Here is a 19,788-nt window from a genome sequence, read left to right on the forward strand (position 1 = left end):
ATTTGGTAAAGGTGTCTTAAAAAGTCCACAGGGTCTGGCATTGAACACACAATCAAGAATATTGTATGTAGTAGACAAGGATGAACACTGTGTGTTTAAATTCAATATTGATGATGGTAGTCTACTGGGTAGGATAGGTTCAGAAGGTAGTGAAGCAGGTCAAATTAAAAATCCAAAAGATGTTGCTGTAACAATGGATGGCCATGTTTTAGTTACCGAATTTGGAAATAGAAGAATACAAATGTTCAATGCTGAGGATAAGTTCATAACAATCCTTGTAGGCTCTGGTAACGAAGATGGTAAAATCAGTGGATCTTGTGGTATAACCATAGATATGGATGAAAATATAATAGTATCCAGTTATCACAAACTACAATTATTTGATAAAAATGGTACTTTTGTCAAACGAATAGATAAGGATGAGGACGGCTTATTTGTTCCTGTTGGAGTCGCTGTGATTTCAAACAGGCCTAGAAAACTAGCTGTCGTAAATTTTGGAGCAAATAACGTAAAAATATTCAATTATTAGAAAACTTTCATGCATATATAATGACGATAATGATATTTTGAAAATAATAATCAATTTAATATTAGGTTGCGCGGTACTTAGCATGATCCTATTTGCAAAAGAAAGGCCTACAATACGATTGTAACAAAATACCGCAACTAATCAATGCAATAGGTATTGAAATAGCGTAAAGGTGAAAAAAGGGCGTTACCAATGAAAATTGTTTAGCATTGTTATTTGCTCAATATATAGGATTATTATATGTGTGTAACTATGTGTGATACTTTAGTATTCATATTGATCTCTTAGTGTACGTGAATTCTGTAATCCGATTGGTCAATATGTATGAGATATAATTCTGTATTACGCCCATTTACTCAGTCAAGCGGATCAGAAGGGTAATATATCCCGTATTACCTGTTTGATGTTTTTAAGCGTTGTTTATGTATTGTATTTTTATCGTTGTGATTGCAACCATCGAATATGAACCCTTATCCGACAATTCAGTAAACTTGTATTGTATTTTCTGAATAGTCTTATAGACTAGTAGTATTGTTTACATTTATCGTTTGATTTTGGTATACTAAAAAAATCAACAAAATCGATCGCCTTTAAAACAACTTTTTAATGCAGTAATTACATTTTTGTCTTGCATAGAAATTATTATTATTAGTCAGAGCATTATTTATAGGCCAAGGTAAAATAGAGTACTTGTACCCAATAACTTGACTCAATTTTGATTGATGTATTGACTAATATTATAGATGAAGTTTACGGATATCTAAGAATCTCATAAAATAAGCGAAACAAAACAAAACGTGCATGTATGTGTAACTTTTGATCATTTTCTGATGTCATATTCATATTTATATTGTATTAAAAATCATCTGAAATATCTTAAACAGTTTTATGAACAATAATACTGGTATATAAACTACTGAATAACTTTATAGACCAGCCCGACAAGTTTGCCGAATCCTAATTTGGCGACTAATGTAAATTTGACAACGTTCGAGTGGCCATGTGTGGAAAACTCATATTGCCTACTGTAATAAAACTTACAAAAATGTATTACAAATAATATTCATAATTAATAAATTGTACTACCATTAATAATATTCACTTTCCATGTTGTTGTTGTTGTTGTTGTTGTTATGTTCGAAAGTTTAGTACATAGACCTACACCTACAAAGAAACTATAGCTAAAAATAGACATTATACTGTATAACAACTCCTAATAATTACATTAGGACGATAACGATAAATAGATAAACATGTATTTTTACGCAAAACAAGGGGGACGGGGCGTTTATTTGAATAAATACGGTACTTTAATTTATAACTTTTAACAATAATTCCTGGTCTAATGAGTGTGTGTATTTATTTAGTTATAATTTGATTACAATACTACTGTATTACCTGAATTGTAAAATTAAAATTGTAGAGAAGGTTCACATTAAAACCTATGTAATTTTTACTTTGAGATAGCCTATTATCCCTAAAAAAAAATATTTGTTAAAATTATAAATTAAACAAATACTAGAACAAAGAAAAGAACCACAATTGAAAACATACCAATCTTTTAAGACTTTAATTCAAACAAGCCTACACATAAAGTTGTTGACAACATCTCCTGTTTTACGATCAACGATCTGTCGGTTAATGAAAGTGTAATAAAATGGGAAAATAGTATGAGTATATTTCTAGTTTTGTGTCCATTATCAATTCATGAAAAGATACTGGAGCAGAAGTAAAATCAGAACTGAAGGAATCCATTCCATTAGACTCATCGTAGTACTGTATTACGTAAGCCTTGTCTACACTATCAAACTTTATGTGTCAAAAAATGTGATGTGCCCATATGTACATATGTCATATCACTACCATATTTAAGCATAGCACTACCATATTTAAGCATAGCATATATTATGGGCATATCAAACTTTTTAACACATAAAGTTTGACAGTGTAGACAATGCTTTATACTAGTTTAATATTTCAAATAGTAAAATTTAGAATTTTATTTTTTCTTATATAAACTAAATAAAATAATTGGACGAAAAAGGAAAAATTGTTCATATTTATTGAGCAGTCTGACTATAAATACATTCTTAAACTCACATAGTGTACAACTTTAGAGACGTTTAGAATTATTAATAACAACCTTTGTTGAAAATATTGGCATGCATAGAATGGCTACTTATCCCATCATAATGTATCTTGTTTAAATACATCTTCTGTTCCAAATAGCTGTCTGTCAACCTGTCTTCTTCTGCTCTCATTATTTCTAAGACGCTCCTGAAGATTCATCATGCTGTGAATTAAAATTAATCTTTATCCAATATTTTTAAAAACTTGAGGGCATGTGTTAAAATGGGAAGAAAGTATGGAAAGCAAGCTGGTGAGCTTCAATTGACTATCGGGGGCTCGATCGCAGGTCACACACACGCCTACCCAAATAAGATTCTTTAAATACATTAAATGTTGACTTACAAATCGTGAGGTTCTAATGCAGATTTAGATTTCTGTGATGCTGCAAGTAATGCTCTCTGTTTAGCAAGCCTTTCTTTTAGTGGGGTCAAAATTGGTGAAGAATTACCGTCATCAATTACTCGCTTCCGCTGTGTTTGCAAATCTTCACTTAAATTAAAGTGGTCGTCTGGCATCTCATTGTTAGCACCCAAAAGGGTTTCTTCTGGCATATAGGGAGACAGATCCCTCTCTCCAATAATCTGGTTATCTTTAGCTCTTTTAAAAATATACTCAGTGTCAACGTATTGATTTTGATTAGGATATTCTTTCTTTGTAATACCTGTTTGTTTTCTACCAGATAGAGCAAGATCTCCAGCAATTGAATGATATGTAGGGCTACTCAAATCCAGTGATTGTGATTTATAGAAATCTCTGTCTTTCTTGTGTGGGGTATGTGTTGCTGTTGAATTGAACATACTACTTTCTCTAAAAGGAAACGCAAGTGAACTTGCACCACTGAACCGCATATCACTGCCGAGGTTGGAGAGAAAAAAGTCTGATGAACTGCGTTTACGGGGTGAATGGGTCATGTCTTGACCAAAATCAATGGACTGGCGAGAAGACGCTGTCATGTTATGGCTAGGAGACAGAGTAAATGCTGCTCGTTCATAACCTGAAACTTTTGCACTTAACCTGGCAACCTCTGCCTCCTGGATTTTGATAAAAAGATATTAAAACAATGTTATTTATATCAAAGCAATAAAGGCAACACAATTTTATTTAATAACAGAGAATAATACCCTTTCACATCTGCATAAATTGTTACAAGTTGTAACCAGGTTTGATCTCTTGACTTATTACACATTTTCACAAACGCATACCTTGTGAAATCTCAGGAGAAAGCATAGTTGTGCGCTATTTGATTACTATGATTGGTCAGTTTAATACCAGGGCAGTACATACGCGTGGAGTTACAACTCGGAAAAAAAACAAGCCTCTCATCGGTGTGATTTTCCACAAAATTGTATTCACACTATGCAAACCAATACAATTTTGTTACAAGTTGTTCATTTTGCAGATGTGAAAAGGGCATAACATTGCTGATTCATGTACACAGATGTTTTGGTAATTCTTCATGTTTCATAGTCTGTGGTATGTATATGTAACCATTTATTGGCTGTGAAAACATTATTTTTGGGGTTTTTTTTTTCTACAGAAGTGATTAACTTTGTTAAAACTATAAAATGACCAATTTAAAATCTAATTTTATTAATCTTCATTTTTTATATTTTTGGTGGACAATACGTTGTCCACTAATTAATAATTGTTACCTTAATGACAATTGCTTCGTTGGCAGCATTTATAACTTCTTTTCTTGCCTTTAATTCATTGTCTAAACTTGTTATGTGATCTTCTGCTAGCCTTATTTCCTCCAGCCACTTAGTCTCCAGTTCTTGCATCTGTTGTACCTGCACTTTATGTGTCGCTTCTTGTTGATTCTTGGAGGCTAATAGCTCAGAGTAGCTTTCTTGCAGTTGTGTCAGCTATAGAGATAAACCACAAATTGTTAATAAATTTCCCTTAATATATAAAAACAACATCTTTCTATCCAACTTGAGTTGTTTGCATGGCCAGTGTTTTTCTGTGAATGATATTTCTTTTTACTTGTTTTTTTTGGTCAATAAAAGTAACTGAAATTAAAACATAATATTTTCCCTTGTGTGCTTTGGTCTAAAACGATTAGCATAGCAACTGACCTGTCTCTCCATCTCTGTTTGTTCTTCTAGCAGTTGCTTCTTTGTGCCCTCTAGCTCAGCTAATAACTTGGACTGTACAGATGTTTCCCTGGCCTTTGCTGCTCCAGCCTCTTCTGCTAATCTTATGTTGTTGGAATCTTTACTGTCACACAAATGAATCATCTCTTCCAACTCCCTCTCAATACGATTCTGTTTAAAAAAAAACATTTTACCCATTATTAGTTAATTAGTACATACAAAATGGTTAAAATGTGTCTATAAAATTTGACCTTGTGTTTCAACTTAGCATATTTATATCTATAAAATGTTAAATAATTATCATCATTATATATTTGATACACAAAAAGAATAGTTAATCAAATATTAATAATAGTAATAATACAATAATAAATATTTACGTATCTCAGTAACATAATAATACTATATACAAAGAGAGACGGAAGGTGACCCCTATAAGGGGACAGAACACATGCAAATTGAATTCAACCTTTTCACGTTCTACATCTGCCATTTGTCGTTTAACTTCGGCCAAGTTGATCTCTTGTCGCTGCATTTGCTCTCGTGTTAACCGCAGCTCCTGGTTTTGTCCACAAACATCTTGTTTCTGGTCATTCAGCATAGCTTGTAAATCTCGGGCTTGCTAAAAAAAAAATATAAGAAAAAATAGATTTTCTGACTTGTGGTTGTTGAAAAGTAGTTCTACTATAATAAAAACAACCAATTAGTTATCCTAGGTAAGATAGATTCATAAAAATAAACAATACCAACTTAAGACAGTTCGTCCGGCTTCTCAGTTTGTGAATTATTTGTCCTACGTACCTTTTCTAAATCTGTTACCCTGCTGCTCTTTTGTGACATTTCTTTTTGTTGCTGTTTAATATTCTGTTCAAGTTGCTGTATCTGTAATGCCTTCTCTTTTAGTTGAGCTTTTTGGTCATTTACTGTGTCATCTAAGTTCTCAATCTAAATGAAAAAAAGGTTACAATATTATTCAAACTGTTCCAATGACACAAACTCACTGGTTACCATCATAAACCAGATGACATACATCAATTGACAAAGTCAATATAGAAAGTTGGTGACGATCATAAGCCAAGTGAGTATTTTAGAATGTTGGTCACCATCATAAGCTAAGGTGACAAAGTGAATATAGAAAGTTGGTGATAATCATAAATTAAGGTGACAAAGTAAGTATTTAGAAAGTTGGTGATAATCATAAACTAAGGTGACAAAGTGAATACAGAATGTTGGTGACAATCATAAATTAAGGTGACAAAGTGAATATAGAAAGTTGGTGATAATCATAAATTAAGGTGACAAAGTGAGTATTTAGAAAGTTGGTGATAATCATAAATTAAGGTGACAAAGTCAATATAGAAAGTTGGTGACGATCATAAGCCAAGTGAGTATTTTAGAATGTTGGTCACCATCATAAGCTAAGGTGACAAAGTGAATATAGAAAGTTGGTGATAATCATAAATTAAGGTGACAAAGTGAGTATTTAGAAAGTTGGTGATAATCATAAACTAAGGTGACAAAGTGAATATAGAAAGTTGGTGACAATCATAAACTAATGTGACAAAGTGAATATAGAAAGTTGGTGACAATCATAAACTAAGGTGACAAAGTGAATACTGAAAGTTGGTGACAATCATAAACTGAAGTGACAAAGTGAATATAGAAAGTTGGTGACAATCATAAACTGAAGTGACAAAGTGAATATAGAAAGTTGGTGACAATCATAAACTAATGTGACAAAGTGAATATAGAAAGTTGGTGATAATCATAAAATAAGGTGACAAAGTGAGTATTTAGAAAGTTGGTGATAATCATAAACTAAGGTGACAAAGTGAATATAGAAAGTTGGTGACAATCATAAACTAATGTGACAAAGTGAATATAGAAAGTTGGTGACAATCATAAACTAAGGTGACAAAGTGAATATAGAAAGTTGGTGACAATCATAAACTAATGTGACAAAGTGAATATAGAAAGTTGGTGACAATCATAAACTAAGGTGACAAAGTGAATATAGAAAGTTGGTGACAATCATAAACTAATGTGACAAAGTGAATATAGAATGTTGGTGACAATCATAAACTAAGGTGACAAAGTAAATATAGAATGTTGGTCATCATCATAAGCTAAGGTGACAAAGTGAGCATTTAGAAAGTTGGTGACAATCATAAACTAAGGTGACAAAGTAAATATAAAAAGTTGGTGACAATCATAAACTAAGGTGACAAAGTGAATATAGAAAGTTAGTGACAATCATAAACTAAGGTGACAAAGTAAGTATTTAGAAAGTTGGTCATCATCATAAGTTAAGGTGAATCATCCACTGGTTTGTTTCTAATACAGTGGGTTTGGAAGTGCCATTATACATTTTCTGGAACATCCATCAAAAGCTCAAATACCTGTTTGTTTCTGTGTTGTACATCAGCTTGTGCACGACCCAGTTCTGACTGTAGCACTAAGATGCGTTGCTCCATTTCCCCCTGATGCATTTTGATGACACTGTTCAATTGTGAAAGCTATTTACAGGTAGTAATAAAAATACAAACTTAATATAAATAAACCACAATTTTGACCTTGAAAAAGATGGTCAAAATGGTATAACATGCCAGCATTTTATTGTATTATATCATGAAAATGTTACTGTACATTTGACAACATGTTTATTGCGAATTATAGTGATAAATCGTAAGCTATTTCTACACAATCAAACTTTATGTGACAAAAAAATGGGATGTGCCCATATATTGACATGATGATGTCATATCACTACCATATTTGGGTATATCACTGCTCATCACACTTTTTTGTCAAACTAGTTTGATATATACCTGTAGTGTAGACAGAGCTTTAAAAATAAATTGATAAAGTCTACAAATTAAGAAAAGTAAATCTTTTCATTTTTTAACAAATAATTACAATGACCTGAGCTGCCCGTTGTTGTAGATCTCTTTGTCTTGACTTCAGAGCTTCATCTAGCTGTTCAATGTCTTTCTCTTTTACTTTCAATTCATCATGACTTTGTCTAAAATTAAAACACAGTTGATCTTTGAAAAATATACTGTACTGCGTTTATAATTTGTTTTTGCGTAAAAAGAATACTCAGTAAAACTCACCATCATCAAGACAACTTTACATAGATGTAACTTTACATAGATGTAACTTTACATAAATGTAACTTTACATAAATGTAACTTTACATAGATGAAATTTTACATAGATGTAACTTTACATAGATGTAACTTTACATAAATGTAACTTTACATAGATGAAATTTTACATAGTTGAAACTTTACATAGATGTAACTTTACATAGATGTAACTTTACATAGATGTAACTTTACATAAATGTAACTTTACATAGATGTAACTTTACATAAATGTAACTTTATATAGATGTAACTTTACATAGATGAAACTTTACATAGATGAAACTTTACATAGATGAAACTTTACATAGATGAAACTTTACATAGATGAAACTTTACATAGATGAAACTTTACATAGATGAAACTTTACATAGATGAAACTTTACATAGATGTAACTTTACATAGATGTAACTTTAAATAGATGAAACTTTACATAGATGAAACTTTACATAGATGAAACTTTACATAGATGAAACTTTACATAGATGAAACTTTACATAGATGTAACTTTACATAGATGAAACTTTACATAGATGTAACTTTAAATAGATGACATTTTACATAGATGAAACTTTACATAGATGAAACTTTACATAGATGTAACTTTACATAGATGTAACTTTACATAGATGAAACTTTACATAGATGAAACTTTACATAGATGAAACTTTACATAGATGAAACTTTACATAGATGTAACTTTACATAGATGAAACTTTACATAGATGAAACTTTACATAGATGTAACTTTACATAGATGAAACTTTACATAGATGAAACTTTACATAGATGTAACTTTACATAGATGTAACTTTACATAGATGAAATTTTACATAGATGTAAATTTACATATATGTAACTTTACATAGGTGTAACTTTACATAGATGTAAATTTACATATATGTAACTTTACATAGGTGTAACTTTACATAGATGTAACTTTACATAGATATAAATTTACATATATGTAACTTTACATACGTGTAACTTTACATACATGTAACTTTAAATAGATGTAACTTTACTGTTAGATGTAAGTAAACTTTACTTGCTTATGGCCTAGCTTGTTAAATGTAACTTTACCTGAGACTTAGGCCTAGCTTGTTAGCCTGGTCCTCATGACTTTTTGCATTTGATTTACTCCTTTGCAGGTTGTCTTGAAGATTAGCGAGTTGTTCAAAGGCTTCATGCAGCTGTCCCTGAGCCCGCCGTAATTCTGAATCCATCTCAGTTGCTCGGTTCTTGAACTGTAATAAATCTGTCTCTGTAGTTTCTTGATTCTGTTCCAAATCTTTAACTTTCATCAAATAAACCAAACATTTTTTAAATGTCAGAAAATATAATAATCACAGATACCTACAATATATTGTAATATTAAAATGTTAATTCACAAATGTTTTTCAATTATAATATGGAAAGATAATTTAAATGTTTTTTTTTATTTTATGTCTTTTATACCAAATACCAAAACCTTCCAAAAATTCTGGTTAATTTAATACACCATATATTGATTCATATAATAATTAGTAAAAACGTATATAATGAACAAATGTACAAACGGTATTTTATAGTATAATGTTTTAAATTATTAGAGTATTAAATAGCTTGAGGCACTTTATAACGCTGTTATCTTGGTATGCATTCGGTGATTCCATATCCAAAGATATTTGTCCTGCGTCACACTTGATGTGTACCAAATTGCATGCATTATTTCAACTATGATAATACTATGCTCACTTTTCTGTTGGTATATCTGTATACTTTCATTTGCTTGGCTTAATTCTTGTTCTAAGTCTTGTTTCTTTTGAGTCTGATTCTCAGAATCTTTTTTCACTTGTTGCATAGTCTCCACCAGGTGTTCTATATGTTTCTCTTTATCTTCTAATTCACATTCCAACTGTCTGTAATGTTTCAAATAAACTACAGTATTATGAAATAAGATGAAGATTTTGTTGTAAATATTTAAACCATTATTGCACCATCTGCCAGAAACATTTTCAACTGACATTTTTAGGTGGTAGTCGCAATTCACATCTAGGCTAATATTATATTTTTTGAAATATTTATCTAAAGCTCTGTCTACACTATCAAACTAGTTGGACAAAAAAAGTGCCTAAATATGGTAGTGATATGCCCAAATATGGTAGTGATATGACATCATCATGTCCATATATGGGCACATCACATTTTTTTGTCACATAACATTCAATAGTGTAGACAGAACTTAAGGGAAATATCTCATTTAATTGTGTGTGATTGGTGAAAACGACCACTGGATTTCCTGAATAATTGTGAAGCATAGTATTTGCGATATTTTCAGATTTTCAGACAAACTGGACATACTTAATTAATATCATATACATCAAAGTAGATACACCATGTAGCTCATTCTTACCTAACATCATGAGTTAGTTTTGCAACTTGAGTTGTTCGCTCTTCAAGATCACAGCAAGCACGGTGTAACTTCTTCTCTAATGCGTCTGCATCTTTTTCAGCACTGCTTTCAAATTGACTCAACTCTTTTTCTAGATCAGAAATCTAGTAAAAATGAACAGATATAAAGTAAATTAATATTATATAAATGTTATTCTTTCTTTAGAAAACCTACTAAATGTTTTGTAATTCATTCTACCAAAATCTATCCTGCACGAGACATATTTGCACAAATCGGTAAGGCTGTGAATGTCTTTCCAAGGGAGCTTTTACCAATTTTATGGATTCAAAATTTTACAATGATTCTTCAGCTTTGTAAACAACATGCTGTAAAGAGCATGATTTAAAGATTATAATTGTTGACATTCACATTTGAAGCAACTAATGGATGAGCAAAATGTGAGGAGCAAAATGTGAGAATTAAAATGCACTTGTGTACCTGTTTTTCCAGTTGACTTTCTCTATCTTCTAGATCACTGATGCGGTTGCTGCTCTGTGCCAGCATTTGTTGTCTTTCATTCAATGACTGGTGAAGTCCTGTAACCTCGTCTTCTTTATCGGCCATATCATTCTTTAAATCTTGCACCAATTTTTGAAGGGTCTCAATCTGATAATACATATTAACAAATGATCTACATTCTTTGTTTCAACAACAAGTATGTGCTAAAGCTCTAACCCGGTGAGTGTCTATTTGTCTGGCTTCTACCATGTGTCTTTCCACCATGGGATTGGGAGATCCTAACCAGAAGATATATTTCTAGTTGGCATCGCTCTAGGGGTCACTGAGAGGAAGACACACAAGCTCCTGATTTATTTTTTGTTTTTGTGAGAGAAATCATTTTAATTAACAAAGAAATGGTAACAATCTTTCTGAACTAGGACAACGATGCTTTGAACCTATGGCTGTAGGTTACAGTGCCTCTACTAAACCACTTAACTTGAAATACATAGTATTAAAAAGTATTTTTAAATAGTATATATATATTACCTCTTTTATTTTTCCTTTCAATTCTTTCTCATTTTCATTAGTTTGCTCATCAAGTTGCTCTACACATTTCTGAAACTGTTCTTTGCAGATAATGAGGGCGCCTTCTAGCTGTGCCACTTTGTTGCTATCTTGTGCAGCCCTGCTCCTTAATGTTTCCCAGGCTTCTTGCTGATCAGTAAGTTTTGTGCTTAGCTCCTAGTTGAATAAGTACAAAACCATTAAATAACCTCTCAACTATGTGTTTTTTAAAATTCACTCATAGACTCCTCATCAGCCACAGTCTTAGTCTTGAGGAGCCTAAGTAACAAATAACAATAAACAAAATTGATATTTATTAAATATAAAGGTGATACCTTATTGTTCGAGAATAATTTATTGCTGAGATCTTGAATTTCAGAATTCTTGATATCAAGTTCATTTCTCAGCAAGCATATACTTTGTTGAGAAGCATCAACTTGCTGAAGTCTGTCATCACACAGATTCTGGAGCTAAAATGTAATACATACTAGGGGTCAAATTTATATGTAAATTTAAGTCAATGATTTTCAAAATAAAACAAGCACTTATTTGTACATATTTATTTTCTTAAATCTTAATTCCATAACTGGTTTGATAGCTTTAGTTTTTCAATTAAGCACTTCTTGAATACTTTTTCTGTTAAAGATGTATTGTCCCCCTGAAAAAATAATTCTTTTTGTTGAATATTCTATTTTAATGTAACATAATAGTTATCCACTTTGACCAAAAATTGGATCGAAAAAAAATGTATTTACCGGAAAAAATGTAATTTAAAGCAAAAAATGGTCAAATTGGCTGCCAGCCAATGGATTTTTGGTTGAATTTAATCATTTATTTTGTCATTTTACAAGTGAAAACATAATTTGTGATTAACTTTATTAAAACTACAAAATAACCTATTCAAAGTCTGATTTAATTAATCTTAATTTTTCATGTTTTTGGGGGACAATACATCTGTAATAAGAGTGTCCCCTTAATAGGGATGTCCTCCAAATAGGGGTGTCTCAAAGGAAAGGGTTCTACTGTAGTTGCAAGTTACATTAAAATCTGGGTAACCAATCAAATTAAGCTGCTCTACAGTTAAATTGCGCTGAAAAAAAATTGTTAAAATATAATAGATATTTTTACCATTTCAATTTGTTTTTCAAGTTCATGACATTGCTCAGCATTTAAATCCTTTATTTTATCAATGCTTTGTGTTACATCATCTAGTTCTGTATTTCTTTCATTCATTAAATTCTGTCATAAAAAAAGAATCGAACAAAGTATGAATTGTACCACAAAATGAATCTTTACAATGTATACGTTGAATGCACATGTTAAAAAACTACAGTCTATTACAAGTACAGTTTATGAAGGCAACATTTGTTATATTATAAACCTTGTAATTTCTGCATTCCTGTTTAGTTTGATCAAGTTCTTCTTTTAGATTTTCAACAGTAGCAATGTGATGTCCTAGTGCGGTACTCTTGTCATCCAAATCTTTCTCAACAAGTTCAAGTTGATTTGACTTCTTTTTAAGCTGAAAACAGGAAAACAGTAGGAAAACACTTATTATTTGATTCACAAAGACAACTACTATGTTTGTTTTAATTTCTGATCTGCTTTTAGACATGCTGGTTGAATACTGTTTAGTGGGTGGGGGTGCAGGGCCTAAAATGTGAAAGAATGAAATAAAGTGCTGAACTTAATCTGATATCCTATATTTTGCATTATAAAAAAAGGGGTGCGGCCAGGCTGGCAGCCCGCCTCCTGGATCCTTCTGTTATGTCCTAATATGGTCATTGTTTGCTTAATATAAATATAAGCTCATCTGCACAGAGCTCTTATCCACGGCACAACATATCTACACAAAACACATTTTTTTCATGAAGTAGATAGACACAATATGCACTTATTTATGTTTTCTCCTTTACAACAAAAATAAAACAAACCGTTCTCTGGACAGAAACAAATTCTCCTTGCTTTTCCTCAAGATCATTTTGCAGCTCGACAACTTGAGCATTACGCTGTGTAATGCGTGCTTTGAGAGCAGTATTCCTTGCATCGCTATCAGCCAGCTGGTCACGCAACATGAAAATTTCCGATTTGATGCGCCTCCTGTCATCCTCAAGTTTACGGACGATGGTTTCTAACTCATGTGCTTTTCTGTCTCCTAACAAGAACAGGAAAAACAATTTATTTTTTAATATGAACTAAAACAATTATTTTAAAACTTCAAGAAAAAAGCTGAGCTATAGATTTTCTCACAATTCACTGTGTAGGGAAATCTCTTTTTTAGGCCTCAAAAGTGCCTGAGTGAATATTCACTAGAAATAGTATATTAATATTTTTAATTCTTTCTATTTATACTTTGTATCTTTTTTATTTTTATAATTAATAATAATAAATTCCTGTATTATATAATTGTATTATACATTTCAAGCATGAACATACTCTAAGTAGAGATATTTCTACTAACCTTGTTTACTTTTCTCAATGATTGCCATAAGTTCAGACCTAAGTCCATCCATCACGCCTGAATCATTAAGCCTGGCCTCTTCTTGTTGTCTTGCTGAATTCAACGAATGAACCTCTGCTTCTTTCATTGACAGCTTCATTCTAAAAGATGTTGAACAAATTTTAATTTTTATGATCTGGAGAGAATTCAACCCAACTCCCTGAGATTAGTATACAAATAATGAATGTTTTTGAGTTAAATAAAATTTAATAACTACTCAATAAGGCAATAAAAGCCAGAGTTGACTAGGAATATCAGGTAATAGTATTACTTCACTCTCTCTGTTATTATTTTTAGAAACAGCAGTAAACGCAAAGAGGTTATATATCAAACCTAGATAGTCTCTCTAGTAAGCCAAAGAATTTGAAATAGAAGAGGAGCACTATATGAAACCCACATGATCATTATGGTTGACTTACTTAAGATCATCAACCTGTGCTTTATATGATAAATTGGTTCCTTGGTATGCATCCATGTCAACAGATATACTTGACAGAAGGGTTTCTGGGATTGACTTGATGCTATTGGTAGGACTGCTTGCTTTTGGATGATAATATTCACCTTGAACTGAAGTTTTCTGCTGTACATTTTAAAAACACAATTTTAGAATTATACATTCATAGAATATAGCTATGCAGATTTGTCAACTTTCTATACTTAATGTCAGAATTGTCAAACAGTCCTTCTGTACATGATTATAGTATGTTTCTTAGTCTTAGAAACGAAATGTCTCTGATAGGTCATGACACTTATTGGCTGTCGACGACCCTGTGGTGTGTTGTATTAATTATTGTATCATTTTTTATGCTTACAGATCTATATTAAAATACGTATTTTTTAGTTTTATAGAAATTCATGCACATTTCTCAACATATCGTTTAGTAAATTACCATTCTAAAAAACAAAAAAACATTACATTATTTTACCTGTTTTGTTTGTAGTGTTTGAATTATTTTTTCTAACTGACTAAGCTGTTGGTGGCTTTGCTCTACCTCCCTCTGTGATTCCGCCAATCTTTGGTTCTGCCTCGATGTCAGTTCTTGAAGCTCTTCTCTGTCACGTACACTGCTCTCCAAATTTCTCTCAAGTTGATTAATCAGCTGTGATTGTTGTGATAGACTTGTCTCGAGTTCTTTGTTTCGCAAAAACAGAGCTGGTTTCTCGACACTATCCACCTTTCTAAGCCTCCTAAATATTAAAAACATAAGTAGAAAGAAAATAATTACCCTAGTGTTCTGATCTAATATGTTTTGGATCTTTGTTCTACTTCTAACTAGGGTTCATGAAATAATGGTACTTTTTATTCATAACTTATAGTATATACTTTCTCTCTTTATGTCATTTGTTTAGGCCGACGTCTGTCGATTAGCTTTACATTCATCTGAATGATGGATGAAACTAAAGCCATGAGGACTGTTTAAGGCACCTTTGATTGGTCCTAACATAGATAGAGGGCTTCTCTCGTCTAGTTCCCACCTTAACCAGAGGAGAGGCATGGGCCAATATGTCTGAGGCAGACACTAGATGCAGGGGATGCCATAAGATTCAGCAGTGCCTAATGGGACCGCAGCTCCATATAAAGCACCCGATATTCCCAGATGGTCTTCCATCCAAGCGAAAATGTCATTATCATCAAAATAAATGGTCAAGAATAAAAAATATTGTCTTGTAAATTTGATAATCTAAATGACCAATCTTACGTAATTTCTTCACTAAGGTCTTGCAATTGTTCTTCAAGACTTGTTGTCTTGTAAAGGAGTTCTTCACGTTCTTTATCACAATGTAAGAGACTTTCTCGTAAATGATCTTCACTGCTCTGATGCTGTTAATAATGACAACAAAGATGTTTACAAAATGGTATCAGAATGTTATTATTTTTCTAAAGATCTTAACATTTGAATATAGGGCTGTTTTTTAGTAATTGAGCAACTATTTTTTGTAGAAATTGCATGCAAGAATGACTTTTGCCCTTAGATGATTTCTTAGCAATAGTACATAACTAGTACAAAATCAGCTGTATCAAAAAATCTATCCAACCAACTCAGTTTTCATCAGAAGCTGTAGTTGGATCACATAACAATCTTTGTATAGGCCTGATTGAATAGAAAAAAAATCAAGAAATGAAGATGGGCAGGACACATCGCAGGAGTTACGGAGGAATGGAAGAAGAAAAGAAGGTGGATGAGACGACTTTAAAGCTCTGTCTACACTATCAAACAAGTTTAACAAAAAAAGTGTGCTCAAATATGGTAGTCACATGCCAAAATATGGTAGGACCCCAGCTCCATTGAAATCATCATGTCCATATATGGGCACATCACATTTTGTTGTCACATAAAGTTTGATAGTGTAGACAAAGCTTAAGAGATATCTGGCTCTGGTCAATAGCTTCAAAGAAGAGGAAATGGAAAATAAGAAATGCTTAATACCTTTTGTAACTTCTGTTTAGTTTTAAACCTGTATTTTTCCAGTTGATCATTTAAATCTTCTAGGTTCTTTTTAACTTCCTCATTTTGATTCTGAACACTGCATACATAATAAATCACAAACATTCAATTTTTATTATTTCATAAAAATATATCTCAGGGCGTAAAAAGAAAATGTTGCTCAAGCCAGAATGATGCAAAATTCTAACAAATCTAGCGTCAGCTTTTTTGTTTGAAATTGAGTTGTTTTTTTTATAGTACAAATTGCATGCATCAATGAATTTTCTATAGTAGGATTTTTTTCATATTTAAGACTTTGAGCCAGTAGATTTTAAGCAAGACTACATAATTAAATATGTACACAAACTCAGTTTTTAAAAAAGGAGGAAAATTTCATTGACACTGTATTATAATTGATGGTATGCTTGGGAAACATATAACATTTTTTCCCATTGTCTAGACTTATTATAAATCCAAGGTAAACCTTTCTCTTCTCAACATTTCTTCTGCTAGCTGATCTTTTACTTCGATGAGTTCTGTTTTAACCTGATCAAAATGTTTATCTTTTTCTGCGTGATAGTGATGACTCTCATTAAGACGCTGCTCCGTTGATCTGAGGGCGCTGTCATATGTGCTCAACTCTTCTTTAAGACTGGACACTTGTTGTTTCAGTTTAGGTACTGAATCTCTTGTAGAATCCAGTTCAACACTAACTGAATTGAACTTTAAAAAAATTTAATTAATTAATTAATTTTATTTAAGCCTTGTCTACAATATCAAACTTTATGTGACAAAAAATGTGATGTGCCCATATATGTACATGATGATGTGATATCATTTTTGGGCATAGCACTACCAAATTTGGGCACATCACACTGTTTTTGTCAAACTAGTTTGATAGTGTATACAGAGCTTTAGCCTAAGAACAATGCATTGCTATTGAGATTTCTTGGATGGATGCTATACTGAAAATAGGCTGGGTAAAATACCTTAAAATACTGTAAGCTTTAGGGTGGGTGGGTGGAGAAGATGGGTGACCCTGCACACCCCACTCTACAAATTAGCAAGGCACAGGTAATTCCCCCACAAATACATTCATAATTTGTACCTTTTCTTGTGTGGAGTGAAGTTGATAACTAGTGTCTTCTAACTGACTTAGAAGACTATGATTCTGCAAGATCAACTGTGCATTCTCTTCTCTCTGAGCTTGCAGCTTAATTCGAAGAGCCTCATTATCAAAATCCTTCAGTGGCAAAGAAATTCTTCCTCCTGATTTTGAACTCCCCTAAGAAAATATATACAAGTTCAGTCATAACCACTGTGTATACATACATACATACAGGATCCTCCTATTGGGCACTAAGTAGCATAATATTACTAAAGTGTTTGTTAAGATTTTTTAAGGTTCATTAATACACTGTTATTGCACACATTCGTATTATGTGTCATGTTTCAAAGGCACAATTTGAAAAAAATGATCACTGTAACAGCGTGATTGCTTGTCACGTTTGATACTGAAATCCTTAAAGATGTATTGTCCCCCTGAAAAAATAATTGTTTACATTTTTTTTCTTGAATATGCCATTTTAATGTCACATAATAAGCACAAAATAGTCAAATTGGCTGCCAGCCAATGGATTTTTGGTTGAATTTGACCATTTACTGTATTGTGTCATTTTATATGAGAAAACATTATTTTTGTGTTTTTTTAAGTGATTAACTTTATTAAAACTACAAAATAACCCATTTAAAGTCTGATTTAATTAATCTTCATTTTTCATGTTTTTGGAGGAACAATACATCTTTAAATTATGCATTAATAGTGTACATATAATATTTGGAGTGCCTCCTCACCAATAGTATTATCAATCAGTCTATTGCAATCAAGTGTTAATCTTGTTGCAAAATTCTCACCTTATGCAAAGAGAATGATGGCTTGCTTCCATCCAGATGATGACTTGATGTTTTTGCCATCCTAGGTCGATAACCTTTAGTCCTTGATACCAAATCAGTGCTGGATTCTGGGGTAAGATCCTCAATTGTTAATGGTGGAACTGGATCATCTGAAAATTCTGTATCTCCACTAAATCTGTATCTATTAAAAATGGTTAAGATGAGAAAATCAGCGAGAGTGATCAATATCTATTTTCTAGTGTTGTTCTGTAAAAGTTCTCAGACTAATATTGATCTAAGTGTACTCTTAGTATCTGATGTAATTTTTTGTGTCATTCAATATTAGTTCTACTGTTAGTTCTATTCAATGTTCTATTGCACTCTCAGCTTTTTGACAATGTTGTGTAACTGTAACACAAAAGTGACTTTTGCCAATTTAAAAAAAGTAACCTGTAGTAGTGTGAGACATCCATAACTGTTTTCTGAGGCAAAAATTGAAGAGCTACCCATTTTAATATACTCTCCTCCCATCTAGACTTAGTTTAAAGATAGCAGCATCAGATTAATTTATAACAATAAAAGTTCACTTTAGAAAAAGTAGGTGAATGAATGCTTGGTATTTGTTTTTAATATGGACAATATTCTTTGGAAACTTCACTGTCCTACTTTTGTCTGCCCTCGTTAAATATACAAGTTCTAATCTTTCAACTCATAAAATATTTTTCCTATTTAACTAAACATTCATTCTTGGTTTCGGTTGGTTGACTGGTTCACCTGTTCTGTCCATGTTTTGGAGGGGTTTGTAACCGATGAAGGTTCTTCTCGGTTTCCATCAACCTTCTTCGTAAAGCATTAACATTCTCCATCAATTCAGTATCATCATCTGTTGTTTTTAACATAACTGGTTTATTTTCCTAAAATGTGACAAATACAAATAGAGGTCTTGTTAAAATTTGTAGAACTTTCTTTGCTTGGTGTAGTAGATTCTTCTAATCTTCACATTTCTTTTCTCAAAACCCTTATAACACTAAACATAGAAGATACAACTTTTAAATTTCACACTGTGAAATAAATAAATGCCACTTCTCTAACTCTTTTCCGTAGCAGGTACAAAACAAGTCAATTTCACACCAAACAGTGTGACTGTGAGTGAGTGCATAGTTAGTTAGGACGTTTAGTCTTAAATATTCTTTAAGTTTAATATTATTATTGTTATTAGCAACACTAGGCCTACCTAGTACTAGCTACTACTAGGCTAGTGGCTAGGCCTACAGTAGCTAGCTAGCCTAGTCTAGACGGGATATATTAATTAGAGGCCTGTCCTTCTACTAAAACTAGGCTACCCCCCTCTAGGCTAGCCCAGCCAGGCTAGCTAGAGAAGAGTTAGGCCTAGCCAAATAATGTTTTTATTCACTAATGCTGGTATTTTATTGAATAAATCACAAGACCAGTTAATGCCCAAATGCAATTTAACAAACACAATATGGTGATTTAGGCCTACCTGCCATTAATTTCAGTAATAATTTTAATTAGAAGACTTATTATATTAGGTAGGGCAATGTGTGATATTGTTGTTTACAAAATAAATTCAAACAAACCGCCCTCTCTCTTTCTTCAAAATCCACAA

At 32.1% G+C, this 19,788-nt stretch overlaps 2 protein-coding genes across 2 annotated transcripts in view; one reads left to right on the plus strand and one right to left on the minus strand.

Moving 5' to 3' along the window:
* Positions 1 to 1,802, plus strand: part of LOC144838649 (uncharacterized) — a 45,079-nt gene extending 43,277 nt beyond the window's left edge. Inside the window, exon 6 of the mRNA XM_078694079.1 lies at positions 12 to 1,802. Coding sequence (XP_078550205.1) covers positions 12 to 529 — 518 coding nt within the window. The 3' untranslated portion in view covers positions 530 to 1,802. The remainder of the gene's footprint in view (positions 1 to 11) is intronic.
* Positions 1,803 to 2,071: 269 nt separating this feature from the next.
* Positions 2,072 to 19,734, minus strand: LOC144838648 (uncharacterized). Its single transcript, XM_078694078.1, has 27 exons — positions 19,663 to 19,734; positions 18,936 to 19,075; positions 18,183 to 18,363; positions 17,377 to 17,553; positions 16,753 to 16,991; positions 16,272 to 16,368; positions 15,543 to 15,664; positions 14,769 to 15,030; positions 14,262 to 14,422; positions 13,804 to 13,943; positions 13,277 to 13,497; positions 12,724 to 12,864; positions 12,471 to 12,581; positions 11,678 to 11,812; positions 11,325 to 11,519; positions 10,776 to 10,943; positions 10,299 to 10,441; positions 9,641 to 9,804; positions 8,987 to 9,200; positions 7,678 to 7,777; positions 7,155 to 7,271; positions 5,557 to 5,700; positions 5,225 to 5,377; positions 4,738 to 4,926; positions 4,312 to 4,524; positions 3,002 to 3,690; positions 2,072 to 2,822 (listed from the first exon to the last, which is right to left on the minus strand). Exons 2-27 carry the CDS (start codon positions 19,058 to 19,060, stop codon positions 2,717 to 2,719), a joined length of 4,707 nt encoding a protein of 1,568 aa, XP_078550204.1. The 5' UTR covers positions 19,061 to 19,075; positions 19,663 to 19,734; the 3' UTR covers positions 2,072 to 2,716.
* Positions 19,735 to 19,788: the final 54 nt, after the last annotated feature.

The sequence above is a fragment of the Antedon bifida genome, chromosome 3 (assembly GCF_963402885.1).
Source record: "Antedon bifida chromosome 3, ecAntBifi1.1, whole genome shotgun sequence".
In the NCBI taxonomy this organism is placed as follows: Eukaryota; Metazoa; Echinodermata; class Crinoidea; order Comatulida; family Antedonidae; genus Antedon; species Antedon bifida.

Excerpts from the sequence above, each read along its gene's own strand:
- LOC144838648 (XM_078694078.1), bottom strand. The coding sequence starts at position 19,060 with ATGTTAAAAACAACAGATGATGATACTGAATTGATGGAGAATGTTAAT. Across the intron at positions 15,665-16,271 it reads CTAAACAGAAGTTACAAAAG|CATCAGAGCAGTGAAGATCA; the intron begins GTATTAAGCATT and ends CATTATTAACAG. Across the intron at positions 7,272-7,677 it reads TACAACAACGGGCAGCTCAG|CTTTCACAATTGAACAGTGT; the intron begins GTCATTGTAATT and ends ACCTGTAAATAG.